The sequence below is a fragment of the Meles meles genome, chromosome 8 (genome assembly GCF_922984935.1).
Source record: "Meles meles chromosome 8, mMelMel3.1 paternal haplotype, whole genome shotgun sequence".
NCBI classification, from domain to species: Eukaryota; Metazoa; Chordata; class Mammalia; order Carnivora; family Mustelidae; genus Meles; species Meles meles.
This window is the reverse complement of record NC_060073.1, coordinates 87,419,666-87,432,730: the sequence shown is the minus strand read 5'-3', so window position 1 is coordinate 87,432,730 and position 13,065 is coordinate 87,419,666. Positions and strand designations below refer to the sequence as shown.

At 40.1% G+C, this 13,065-nt stretch overlaps 1 protein-coding gene across 13 annotated transcripts; it reads right to left on the bottom strand.

Annotated features, from left to right (window-relative positions):
- Positions 1-2,787: 2,787 nt before the first annotated feature.
- CWC15 (CWC15 spliceosome associated protein homolog) lies at positions 2,788-12,969 on the bottom strand. 13 transcript variants are annotated; one of them, XM_046017646.1, is made up of 9 exons: positions 12,649-12,965; positions 12,394-12,508; positions 12,239-12,295; positions 11,544-11,695; positions 10,866-10,978; positions 9,718-9,806; positions 8,448-8,561; positions 4,843-4,961; positions 2,788-3,668 (listed from the first exon to the last, which is right to left on the bottom strand). In XM_046017646.1, the coding sequence occupies exons 4-9, from the start codon at positions 11,672-11,674 to the stop codon at positions 3,539-3,541; spliced, it is 696 nt and encodes a 231-aa protein (XP_045873602.1). In that variant the 5' UTR covers positions 11,675-11,695; positions 12,239-12,295; positions 12,394-12,508; positions 12,649-12,965; the 3' UTR covers positions 2,788-3,538. The 13 variants fall into 13 exon arrangements, with proteins under 13 accessions (XP_045873602.1, XP_045873600.1, XP_045873603.1 ...); XM_046017644.1 differs by having other exon boundaries at positions 11,544-11,682; XM_046017647.1 differs by having other exon boundaries at positions 11,544-11,682; positions 12,911-12,962.
- Between the last annotated feature and the right edge of the window lie 96 nt (positions 12,970-13,065).

The following is a 13,065-nucleotide window of genomic DNA, read 5'->3' as shown; positions in this document are numbered from 1 at the left end:
AAAAAAAAAGGAGAGAGAAAAGAAAAAAGAGAGACTGTCTCAGCTCAGAATTAAACATACATTTACCTATGTTTTTCCCTAGTACATTTATTTGTTGATTTCCTTCAAATCTTTAAACCACAGGGAAATTCCTCTGGAAGACTAGTGGGGTGCTGTTGGGGACCTGCTCTGTGCGGGGCACGCAGGACCACACATGTACCTGCACAGGCCACCTGGGGCCAGCAGGACTTGAATTTGAACTCAGCAGATGTGAATCTTGGTAGAATGCCTTGGGATCTTGCTGGCATGTGGGAAAATGGGAGACATGAGAGGAGCTGCTCCTGGCTTCACTGGCTCCCAAGGATTCTGCCAGAGACAGCTTCCCATGGCCTCCTGGTTCTGATGAGGTTTGAGGCTCTCTGCCTCCCTCCCTGAGTGCAGAAGAATGGAGAAAGAACACTAGGCAGGCTCTGAGCCCTAGCCAGGGCTCCCTGCGGGGCTCCACATAGGAGCCACAGGGGGCTCAATCTCACAACCCTGAGATCTTGACCTGAGCCGAAATCAGGAGTCTGAAGTCAAAAAGTAGTTAAAGCCTCACTCCTTCCTCAGACTCTGGCACAAAGAGATGGCAGAGCTCCTGGGAAGCTGCTTCCAATTAGCCTGGGGCCTTTAGGACCATTTCTCTGGCTCTTCCTCAGAAGGGAGACTGCTTGAAACTGTGGTTAAATGAAAGAGTTCCCCCGGAGAGGGAACCCGGCAGATGCCTCTCTCAGGGGTGTGAACGCCACGGATTTCTCGCTCTTCCCCTTCCCCCTCCTAAGATGGCTGACATCTAGGCCAGGCAGGCGAGAGCAGGACATTTTCCAACAGGAAGATAAAAAACACCTAAAAGCTTCAGTATAAAAAGATTCCAATTACTCGGATGTAGCGGGGGACTCTGCGGGAGTGTGAGTTAGAGACAGGCCCGAGAGCCACATCCCCACAATACCACAGGTACAAACGCACCCAGTGTTTGTTGAAGGCTAGTGCAGAGTCTTCTGTTCTGCAGCCCTCAGACCCCAAGAAGAGGGGTTGGCTTCCCATGCGGGCCAAGGAGGGCCGGCTGTGCTCCTCTCCCTTTCTGTGACTCCAGCCTCTCCTCAGAGTGGCTCGGGGAGGTAGGCCTCCGGAGCAGGTGTCTCAAGGACAAGCCCCACCCTGGTCCCTGGGGCTGGTGCTTCCGGACCCCGCAGGACACAGACCCGGCAGGGAAGCCAGGAGCATGAAGGAATGACTTCTTCGTACTTTGGTGCAGAAATCAAGGCTTGCCGAGGAAGTGGGGCAGATGAACTGACAGAAGCAGATTCGGAGCTGGGCAAAAAAGATGCCTTTTTAAGTAGATAAACCTTGATTTCGCTTGAGTTTCTGGTAACTAGGTTTCTAATCCTAGCCACCAAGCGAAAGCAATCTTCATATCTACTGCCCAGCCCACGCTCTGAGGGGTTAGGAAATCTCGATTCAAAATAAGACCATTATGATAGAACAAAGCAATAGAATGTCTTAGCCTACCCCTGCTATATACTGGTATAAAGAACACCTAAGACATCTCTACTATGTGCCTGCCAGATACATACACCTTACAGTATTACTCAGTCCCACTAAACTCCACTATGATTATCTTCTTGCTGTGGTTTGGTAGGTGAGCAAAGTCAGGGCAAAGTAACATGAAGAGGCAGTGACGCCTAGAGGATGGGCTTTAGAATAGACAGTCGTGGGTTTGAAGCTTAAAGGTTTCTGACTTTGCTTTTAAGCTTCTTACTAACTTCAGTTTCCTAGTCTATAAATCAGGGAAAATAATGTCCACCTTTTACAGGGAGTAGTGGGATAATGGTGTACCTGTGTCAGGTAAGTGGTAAGCCTTTCAGATGCTCAAAAAGGAAAAGCTTCCTTATTAAGTGCGGCCACCTGTTTTCCTCAAGACTTTACCCAGAATCCCACGAACTAGTTTTGGAAGTCTGTCACATCTGGAAGCACATTTTCATGGAGTTTGAGCACTGGTACATGTCCCATCATGCATTAGCCTTGATCCAGACATTTGGCCTAAGTTTCATTGTCCTTAACTTGGAAGCACCTAGGATGTTCTAATTATGCAACAGTGGTGCTATTTAGAAAATTGAAAAGGAATGTAGAGGCACTTTATGAACTGGAAAGCTGGAGTGTAATTAAATAATTACTTTATTTAGTAGACCTCACACCCAGCATGGAGTCCAACCTGGGGCTTAAACTCACGACTTTGGGATCAAGACCCGAGCTGAGATGAAGTCACAGGCTTAACTGACTGAGCCACTCACGTGCCCCAAGAAGATATTTAAAAAACAACATTTTAAATATTACTAAAGGCTAGTTGAAGTATTAAAAATTTTGTGTAAATGGATCAACTGGAAAAAATACAGAGCATGAATGTGGAGTCAAGACCTGGGCCTTGCGTCCAGCTTTCTCCTGACTCAGGCTCCACAGCATCAGGTCAGAACCTGGGAAATGCTATAGTGAATAAGCTCTTAAAGAGGGCTTGAAGAAACAACCACTGATAAAAGCATGTTCTTTTTGCTTGCAAAGTTTTATCTTTACCCTTATCAAGCTCAGTATCTATTACAAATGAGGGATCCTATGATTGAGTCTCTGTAAATGATTCAATTTCTGGTCCTAATTTTTCTATCCAAGTGACACCCTCCAATCATGGTCCAGGCTTAGGAAAACTTCATTTCCCAGCTGCAGAGAGACACTCCCACTTCCCACATAAATATCCTCCAAGACAACAAACAAACAAACTCCTATTTCCAAAAGTTTTATTTCATGTATTATTTGATGTTAAACTTTCCTAGGCTCTGCATCTCACATTTGTCAGTGTGCAAACTCTTATTAAGAAGAAACACAGCAGTTGAGGGTCCGGAATATAGGTTAAGTGCCACATGCTTCCTAGCCATGCTTAAGGAGCGGTTTCGGGCCAAGAGAAAAAGAAAGGAGCACTTGCAGAAGTGAAGGATACACCACATGTCCTCAGACACACACTCAGGGAGCAGAGAGGTTGATGACACTCTTTCATATGCACATGTAGGCCAAAGTAGAATGCCCTTCATCCTCCATCACACTCTTAAAAAGACACAGTGAAGATAGCACACATTAACTGACCTTAAATTAATGTTAAAGAAATGAGAGGAAGTTAACTCACAAAGAAAATACAATTCATAAAAGAAAATATGTGATGTTTTATAAGCTGCATACATTTCAACAAAAAAGTTGGGGACACAGATTTAGTTATTTCGATTTTTGAAAATATTTATTACAAGATTCCCTTTCCCATATTAAAAGGAAAATATATGACTGGAGATATTCCGAGGAAACTAGGTTATACCAATTCCCAAGTCCTCATCAAATAAGGTATCAATAAAGGATAGGTTATTTTGGAACTTAAAATTAGGGAAGCCAATACACAATTGAGATGGTGAAGGAGAAAAACAGAAGAAAAAGTGAGAATGATCGTTTACATTTTACAGTCTTTAATTAAGCACATAAAACTGTACTATTTAATATATTTCTCCATGAACTTTTTGTGAAATTCAGATCGCAGTGTATCATTTACAAATCTTTTGTCTTTCTTCTGATCATCTACGCCTTTTGCACAGTTCTTGAAAACAACATCATCATCCCACCTAAAGGGAAGAAAAAACAGAAGGCTTACATGTCTGATTCAGGAGACAAGAACAAGTCAATTGCAAAGCCTAGTCATTATCCAGAAAGATGCTCAACATGTACTTTATCTGCTGCAGCAATTACACTCGAAAGAACAAAGTCATCCTTAATAGGTTGTAATCGTGCTTTATTACAGCAGGAAGGACAATTCTTATTTAGAACATACAAACATTCTTATTACTTCTCCTGTGTAAGGAACTTTGAGTCAAGAAGCAGGAATTCATAGGCTTAATTACATCAATATTTAATGTTTTCAGGTCTAAAACAAAGAGGCAACAGCCCGATTAGCATAGATACTTCTAGATGATAATAACTGACTTTACTGTAGTTTAGATTGCATGGTTTTAAGGCTTTTATACTCTCTCATCAGTTGCCATTTAGTAATCATCCACTGTAGTACTTACATTTTATGGCAACAAAGGAGAAGAAAGTACTGGGGTATAATCATTACGGTTCATAGACTGGCCCAGATCTCCATTTCAGTCTGGAGGAAAGACTGCACTGGGTGACCCTTCACAGGAGTGACAGAGTGTAAGGAGCATAGCTTTCTTCTTTTCAAAAATTATTTATTTATTTGACAGAGAGAGAGAGAGAGAGTGCGCGCAAGCACAAGACGGCAGAGAGAGAGGGAGAAGCAGGCTCCCCGCTGAGCAGAGAGCCTGATTCGGGGCTTGATCCCAGGACCCTGAGATCATGACCTGAGCCAAGACTTAACCCAGAGTCACCCAGGCACGCCTACAGCTTTCTTCTTTATGATGGAGCTGGCTGTGTATTTTTACTACGTTAGTCACGAATATACTGTATGTGGAGTCCTCTGTGTCCGTCTAGTGCGTCTCTGAATGTGAAGGGTGATCTTGGGGACTCGTCAAACGTACACCTAAAATGTAAGCATCGGAGAGCCAAAGGCTCAATGCACTGCTCTACCCCTAGTGCTTAAAACAGTACCTGGCACACAGCAGTTATAAATATCTACCGAAAATAAGTACATTTTCCTTCATTCTCCTTCTTCCATTATTCCCGTATGTGATGGAGAAGAGTATCAGCGAAAAGGGGGCTTTCAGAGGACTTACATACTATAGTTTAGTATGAAATGCACAGTCTGCAATATATACCCAACTCGTTAGTATAAAGTACCTTCTTTTAACTTTGAAGTTGGCCTGAGGCTGGGATGGGCCAGTGAGATTAAGGAGAGGGTTTCCACTCAAAATGTTTTCCATTCGTATTCTTTCTTCTTCAGCTTTCTGTTCTTGTTCCTATCAACGACAGAGGAGGACTCGTTTACTTACATTAATTCTGGGGTCAATCTTCTTACATAATCTGTTTTAAAAGACTGAGGATTTTATGAGGGAGAAAGAATGAGCCTCAAGGTAGGAGTTTAAGATATAAGATATACCAGAGAAGTCTCACCTATCAAAATAATTTGGTCTTCTTATTACAAATATTTCATGCTTGTCATCATACATTCATTAGTCTCAGAAATTCTATGAATGCATATTTAAATCTATTTTCTTTCTTAAAGTACATGTAAAATTAATTGCCAATTTTAAGAGTACATCAATAAATATATTCTAGTAATAAGATTATATTAAACACCAAAGAGACATTTAGCAAAGCTATTACTTGATTTTTAAAGATGACCTATATAGAACTATGATTAAAAATAATTTTATCTTGAATTATTAATAATGTAAATTTGTACCTCCAGGATTAGTGACAATTTATTACTGGCCAAGAAGTAGCTCCTAAGATAAACTATCATGTAACATATTATATTCCATTAACATGCATTTCTACTAATTGACCCCAGATCTATCCATTGTGTTATGATTTACTGTTACTAACTTTCCATTTTTATGTCATTCATCCTTCATCAGTTACAAGCTTGTCTTTCTTCACTTTTAATTTAGCATTAAACTCTTTAAACTGAAATCACCCTCAGCTTCATTCTTAGAAATAAAAAAATGCCTGGAATTCTTAGGCATTAACTGCTAGATCTACCTGTTAATGCTATCTTAAAACAAAAATAAATTCCATTTTATTGTATTTGAGGAAGGACAAAAATTGACCACTTAATGGATCAAGGAAAAAGAGACTTTCAATTTAAAATGAACCTAACAGGGGCACCTCGGTGGCTCAGTCAGTTAAGCAGCCAACTCCTGACTTTGGCTCAGGTCATGATCTCAGAGTTGTGAGATCAAGCCCCACATCAGGCTCCACCCTCAGCATGGCGTTTGCTTTGGATTCTCTCCCTCACCCCGCTCACACTCTCTCTCTGAAATAAATAAATCTTAAAATAAATAAATAAAATGAACCTAAGAAAGTTTTAGACCACTTGGAAAAATAACCCAATTTTCCATATAATTAATGATATCTTAATACCCAAATGTGAACAACAGATTTCATTTTTAAGAGACCAAATAACTGGGATAGGAGAAGATGCAATACTCAGGGAAATTCCTTGAGGTCACTGCTCAGACCTTCAGCAAACAAAATCAGGAATATCCACTATAGATTAAGAACAGATAGCTTTCTAAAAACTATGTATTTGTAACAATTTATATTGATGTTGAAAGTGAAAAGATATTTCTCTGAGATGCTAGAAAAATAAAAGCTCAAATATATAATATAATAATAATAACATGTGATGTAATAAAGTTCTGGCCATTTTATATTTGCAATATATTTCCTTTAGAATGCTGGCTGTCTACCACGCACAGCACTGGAAAAAAAAAGGTGCCAACTCTTTCCATATTGAAGTACCAGGCACATTATGGTTCACAAATATAGGCTAATAATCAGCCTGCAGATCAAATCCAAACCACCCCATTTTTGTTAATTATGTTTTACTGGAACAGACAGCCATACTCATTCATTTCTATACTGTCTACAGCTATTTCCATGCTACAGCAAGCAGAGCTGATAAGCTGCACGAGAGACAGCACGATCTGCAAGCGTGACATATCCTGAAATATTTGCCATCTGGGCCTTTACAGAAAGCTTTGTAGCCCCTGACATAGGCTGAGTGGTTCGAAAATATTTTGGGACACCTCGAGAATTAGCTACCAGAAAAGCAGATGGACAATAGGGATAAAAGTAAAACTGTCTTTCAACCCCTAGAAGCACCAACGTGTTTTTGTACAAAGAGAGCAGAGGAATCTTACAAAATTCCAAGACCTTCTGTCTAAAATGCTTATTCTACTGAAGGGTCAACCAAACGCACTTGAACTGCTTGTCTCTTTATGTATCCAGAACTGTTAGGCAAGCCAAAAGAATCAGGAACAGAACAACTGCCCTCTAGTGTACAAGTGATATTAGGACAGTTGTTAGAATTCTTTGATTTTTAAAAATTAGATGAAGACAATTAGAAGGTATTATGGGGAATTATGCTATTCTATGCCAAACTTTCATGGGAATTATATTTAAAATATTCTTCTTCCAATTTGAATTCCAGCAATCTTCTACTTCCTGAGACTCCTCACATGAACTCATGTCAGTGCGTTCCCCCTCTTTAAGCAGAACAATTCTTGGTTCAAATGAAAACTTAAAAACAAAAGCTCATTAAAACAAAGATGAGCTGTTTTGTCTGAAAGTGGACAGACATCTCCACCTGAATGTCTCATAATGTATCAAATTCAACATGTTCCAAACAGAGCTCATCATCCCTTTTCTCTCCATCTAAACATAGGCATCCTTCTGCCATCCGCCCCACCCCCCCATTAGTGAATGTCAGCTGGAAACTAGGGGTCATCTTTGCTGCCACATCTAATCAGTCACTTTATCTGGCCAATTTTACCTCTCTGACAGCTCTATAGCCTCTATTTACTTCTCTCAATTCCAATTCCTTTTATGCAAAATTACCTTAATTGCATGTGAGGATTATTGGAATATCTTTCTCAATCAGTTCTCCCAATACAACCTCCATACTTCTGCCAGAGTAATCTTTCTAAAACGCATATCCAAGTAGATGACTATTAAATTTATTACTCATATTTTTCTGTATTACTGAAACATTTCCTAATAAAAACAAAATAATAAAATGCATATCCAGTCTTACCAAACTCCTGCTGAAACCAACTAGCTCTTCATGGCCTTCAAGACAGAGTCCAAACTCCTTTAGCATGGAACTTATGAACCTATGCTGTTCTGACCTGCTCCTGCTCACCTATTTCATCTCTTTTTGTAACGACTATGGCAAATTCATCTAAAGTTTAAAGGTATGTACTATGGATCCTATGTAATTCTTTTTGAGATAGACATTCTTTTCTTTCATTGTATAAATGGAGATTAATTAGGTAAACTGCCCTAGGTTATAGAAAATCTATTGACAGGCTGCACAAAAAAAATGCCTGGAAAGAAGGCTGGAAGCAGAAGACAAAGACATAAGATGGCCTCATTATATCCATGGGTCTTTGTAGACCATGATTATATCGAATCCATCTTTAATTCTTCTGACACTTAATGGACAATGATTAAATGTCTGTTGAACGAATGAACAAGTGAATGAAAAACAAACTGATGAACATTATGAAGCATGCCTGAACTATTTGGAAATAATTTCTAACATAACCAGGAAAATTAGGATGTTGCAAAAAAAAAATAAGACTTCTAGATCTATAGGTGCTCTAGTATCTAGACATGGCAAGGGCAAGTTCTAATGTAAGATGGTATTACTTAAATTAAAAAATATTCGTAGTTTAGAATGAAAGAGAAAGTGCAAATATGTAATATTCTGATTTTACCTTCCTGGCCTGCTCTTCAGCTCTTTCTTTTTTAATTTTTTCTAGTTCTGCAAGAAGAGCTGCAGTATCATCATCATCACTCTCCTCTTCAAAATCTTCATCTTCGTCTTCCTCCTAAAAAAGCATGATGATAGCCCACAAGAAAATACATGTTATTCCTTATTTTTCCCATAAAAATTACACTCATCAAATCTTTGGGGGAAAGATTAATCTTCCTATATGGAAAGATAAATGCACCTAAATATGATTAAAGTTCAACCATCAGCCAAAACATAAAATGAAACCCTACAAACAAGCTTACAGAATTCTTACTAAAATGTTCCTGAGATGCTACAGAGATTGTAACAGCAAAAGTGTAACAAAGGATTCTTCAAATTTACATGGTCAAAGGGGATTTACATATGAAAATATTTCTAAAATCAGACATGGAACGCTTTACACTGATACATACAGTACACACGTACATGGTGTATCATCCTGAGAGTTAAGTAATTTTACTAGCTCAAGAAAAACAACTTTAAAACAAGGAAGTAAGGATAAGCAAAAGTACAAAAAATGGTGCTACATTCTCAGAATAATTTCAAACAATTATTAAATCCCATTTAAAACTGGGTTCCCTTTAATTACTGAGCTAATTATTTAATTCAATCTGTCAACTCTGGAATTAATTGCTGACACATGTACTTAGATGCATCCGATGAAAGGCCCGTCATGTTTTCCAACTCTATGTATAAAACTGCAAACTACAGAATTTAATGTTAATTGAAGCACTAATCCTAAAAGAACTTCCACTTAGATCACTTCCCTTCCTAAGCAGAGGGAGCCATTAAGTTGCACTGAGCTGCACACCTAGGGGGGGACCTTTGGTATCTAATGTCGAAAGGTCTCCGAGTTTGAACTCTTGGAGGTGCTATTACTGAGAGAGACCCTAGAATAAAGAATGCCCTCTGGAGGCAGAGAACACGGCCAACTTCCAGGGTTTAGTATGGGGAATTATTTTGGGGAGAAGCTTTTCCTTTAATAGATCACTTTTTATTTGGTTGTCCAGAGATCAAACTTTCTCTTAAAGTTTAATTATTCTTGTGATGAATAATACTTTTTCTTTAAAAATCAACCATAAAGCTTAGCATTGAAGTCAGAACTACATTTGAATAACAGTAAGTAAAAATAAATATAGGCCACTTCTTAAAACCAAAAAATAAAATAAACATTTCAGAAAACATAATAAATGAATTACTATGTGGAGATCGACAGAGGAAGTAAAACATACATCCGTTAGAGGATCATCTGCATCGAGGTTGGCAGCAGGAATCTGGTCTAAACGAGGTTTCTTTGATACTGAAGAGGACGTTGTATGTTCTGGGGGAAAACAAGTATCACTTAGCTTACTAAAATAAATATTGTGTTTTTTATAACATTTTAGGGACCTGTGGGAACAAAGAGCTTATATTATAACCAAGACAGCACAGACAGGAACCACAGTGCCTGACATGTGCCCTTGGTCAACATTTGTTGAATGAATTAATGGAAGTATTGATTTTAATATGGGAACCATAGCCTCTCTGAGGAAATATAGGAAAGAGTTTACATATGCTGAAAATATAAAAAAGATACTATAACTTATGCCTCTAGATGGGTTCCAAAAGCCAGTGACAAATATAGGAGACCCTCTGAGACAGAAAACACAGGGTCTCAACAAGTCTGGTTGCTGTAAACAGTCAAAACCTTTAGAGGTACCCGGATGGCTCAGTCAGTTAAGCGTCTGCTATTGATTCTGGGTTAGGTCATGATCTCAGAGTCCTGGGATCAAGACCGACAGAGTAGCATCAGGCCTCCGGCTGGGTGTGGGTCTGCTTGAGATTCTCCCTCTGCTCTCTGTCCCTCTCCCTGCTCACATGTGCATGTGCGCTCATGCTCTCAAATAAATGAATCTTACAAAAAACAAACAAACAAACAAAAAAACAAAGCAAAAAAACCCTTTATGTAATCTGAAACAACAGCTGCCAGCTATCCCCAGATCATCATCCTGTTCTTTCTACTACAGCAGCACAAAGAAATGGAACAGGAATTAACCTTGTTATCACTTCTAATCTAATCAATTAAGAAAGTGTTAACAATATCTTAAAGCAAATAATACTTAAAATTTACACCAACATTTTATTTTTTTATTTTTTAAAGATTTATTTGATGGAGATCACAAGTAGGCAGAGAGCCCAATGCAGGACTCGCTCCCAGGACCCTGAGATCATGGCCCTGAGCCTAAGGCAGAGGCTTAATCCACTGAGCCACCCAGGAGCCCCTACAACAACATTTTAAAGCAAGCAAACAAAAATATTCATCAGTTCCAATTAGTAAATGAAATAAAAACTGTTTTCAACATAATTTCATGAGAAAAATGTCTGGGGGCAGTGTTGGTACCTCGTGTTGGACGATCTCTATTTTTTTCTCTTGCAGCAGCTCGCTCTCTCTCTTCCAGCTCTCTCCTGAAGTCACGGTTGCGAACCTCTTCAGGGGCATCCTGAGTAGTCTGTCTAAAGTAGAAACAAATCAGCAAAAATGTTACTAAGAAAATACAAGGTTGTAGCAATGGAAGACAATTCACAAAAAGCAACTCTGTTCTTTAGTCCCTTAAGTTTCAAGGTACTAAACAAGCCCAGTCCCCTAAAGTGAAGGTTACAACAGGCATCCTTGTAATGTTTCCAGTATTTCAGATAACCCAAACTGGGTCACATATTTTCCCATAAGGCTGCAGATTAATTCAAATGTATTTATTTTTTATTAGTATATCAACGCAGGGCTCATTACTGTGATACTTTTAATCTCATATTGACTAGTGCTGATAGTGCACTGGCCCTCTGAGGTCATTGTTATTGTGCCATATACATATGGAAATTCCCAGTTAACAGGATGTTCTGCACAAGTCATATACAATAACTTTCATAAAGAGAATAATTTTAATGTCAAACACTCTACTGCATTCTACTCCTATGAAAATAATTTAGCTGATATACCCCAAACATGCTACAATGTCATGAGCATGCCATTTAACAGATTTAGTCTTGTCTTCCGAACAAGAGAATAAAAAGTCTTCATTACCTATATTTTATCTTTGTATGAGAAGGTAGGTCTCTACTCGAATATTGCTTTGAGAGTTGGCTCAAATCACCTTCTCCTTTTCCTCTCCCACCTCTCGCAGGTTCAAAAGTTGGCCTAGCTGCTGTTGTCATCTTTTATGCTTTAAAGGAAAACTGTATCAAGTTATTTCCAAAATGAAAAACCCTCATTTCATAAAGTATTAATAAATATTCATCCTTGTGAAATAATTCCCAAAACTCATTCCCCCCAAATTACTTAAATAATCTCAAACAAAAGTACTGAAGAAAACAAATAACGAATCTCAGGGTACAGAAGGAATACAGCTTCTTAGGCAGCTCTTATCTAGTGCTTATTCTCTCATGAAGATCTGAGTTTGTGTTCCTGTTCTCCTTCTGTCTCTGTGGCCCTGGGCAAGTGATCAAGATTAAGTTTCTGTGGAATGGGCAAAGTCCCTCACAGGATTATTATGAGAATGGAAATGTCAAAACCGTGTAAAATCTGGTACTGCCACGATTGGGTTTTTGAAAAATTCTCAACTTAACCCTACTCCGCCAGACGTCTCAAGGTTTGCATTTTATCTAAACCTCACACAACAGAAAACAGGCTAGTAACTACAAAAACAAAAGTTGTTTTAAAGTCACTGACAAATACTGAGTATCCTAGAGAAAACTGTGCTAAACTTTAATGACACTTACATGTGCAAAAATTCCTCAAAAACCTTTCGTTCGTCCAATTTTCTTCTATAGCAACCACTATAATATAAATCAGATCTTTTGTAGGTTAATGCTCAAGACAGGACACTCACCCCCAAAGGATTCTGATAAGCAAAACTCAGGGACCTATTCCTTACGTTGCTTTAGGTTTGGGGCTGCCACGTGCAGTGCCTAGCAGATGTGGCGACTGCAGTCCCGTTAACCATCCAAACGGCGAGCGTGCAGGGAAGCTGGGGGAACCCATACACTTCTCTAGATTTTTCAAAAAGAGAAAAGGGGTCTATGCAGAGGGAGAAACTCCGTTTCCTGCCGCTGGGGGCGCCGCCGCCCTGCCACACACTCCCGGATTCTTATCACTCCCGCCTCCCGGGGGCTCGCCTTCGGGCTGTTACCAGAAATTCGCTGACTCTTCACCCAAAGGCCCGACTCGTAGGGGGCTCGGGGGATGGCGGGATGTGGACGCTGTTTAGCGCCGTCCTCAAAGCTGCCTCCGCGCTCCGCGGCTGGCCGGAGACTCGCCGGGCTCTACCACCGCCCGCTACTCCGGGGCTTCCACCGCCCGCGCCCGGTTCTCTGTTGCCGACTCCGACCCCAACCGCCCGTCCCCGCCCCACTCGGACGAGAGAATCAATCTACCACCCTCCTGCCGCTCACGTCGGCCGAGGTCTAGGGCGACAGCCTCCGGAAATCATAGAGACACCATTACGACTCATACCTCCCAGAAGCCTCTGCGTCCAGGGCCAGGGCCCAAGACCCGGAAGCAAACCCAAGCTCTTTCGCTGCACTTCAGAGGCAGGGACGGAGACCAA

Coding starts and splice junctions, on each gene's coding strand:
- CWC15 (XM_046017657.1), bottom strand. CDS start 11,674: ATGACAACAGCAGCTAGGCCAACTTTTGAACCTGCGAGAGGTGGGAGA. Junction 9,807..10,865: donor TAGAGATCGTCCAACACGAG/GTACCAACACTG, acceptor GTTTTCCCCCAG/AACATACAACGTCCTCTTCA. Junction 3,669..4,842: donor AACTTCAAAGTTAAAAGAAG/GTACTTTATACT, acceptor TCTTCCCTTTAG/GTGGGATGATGATGTTGTTT.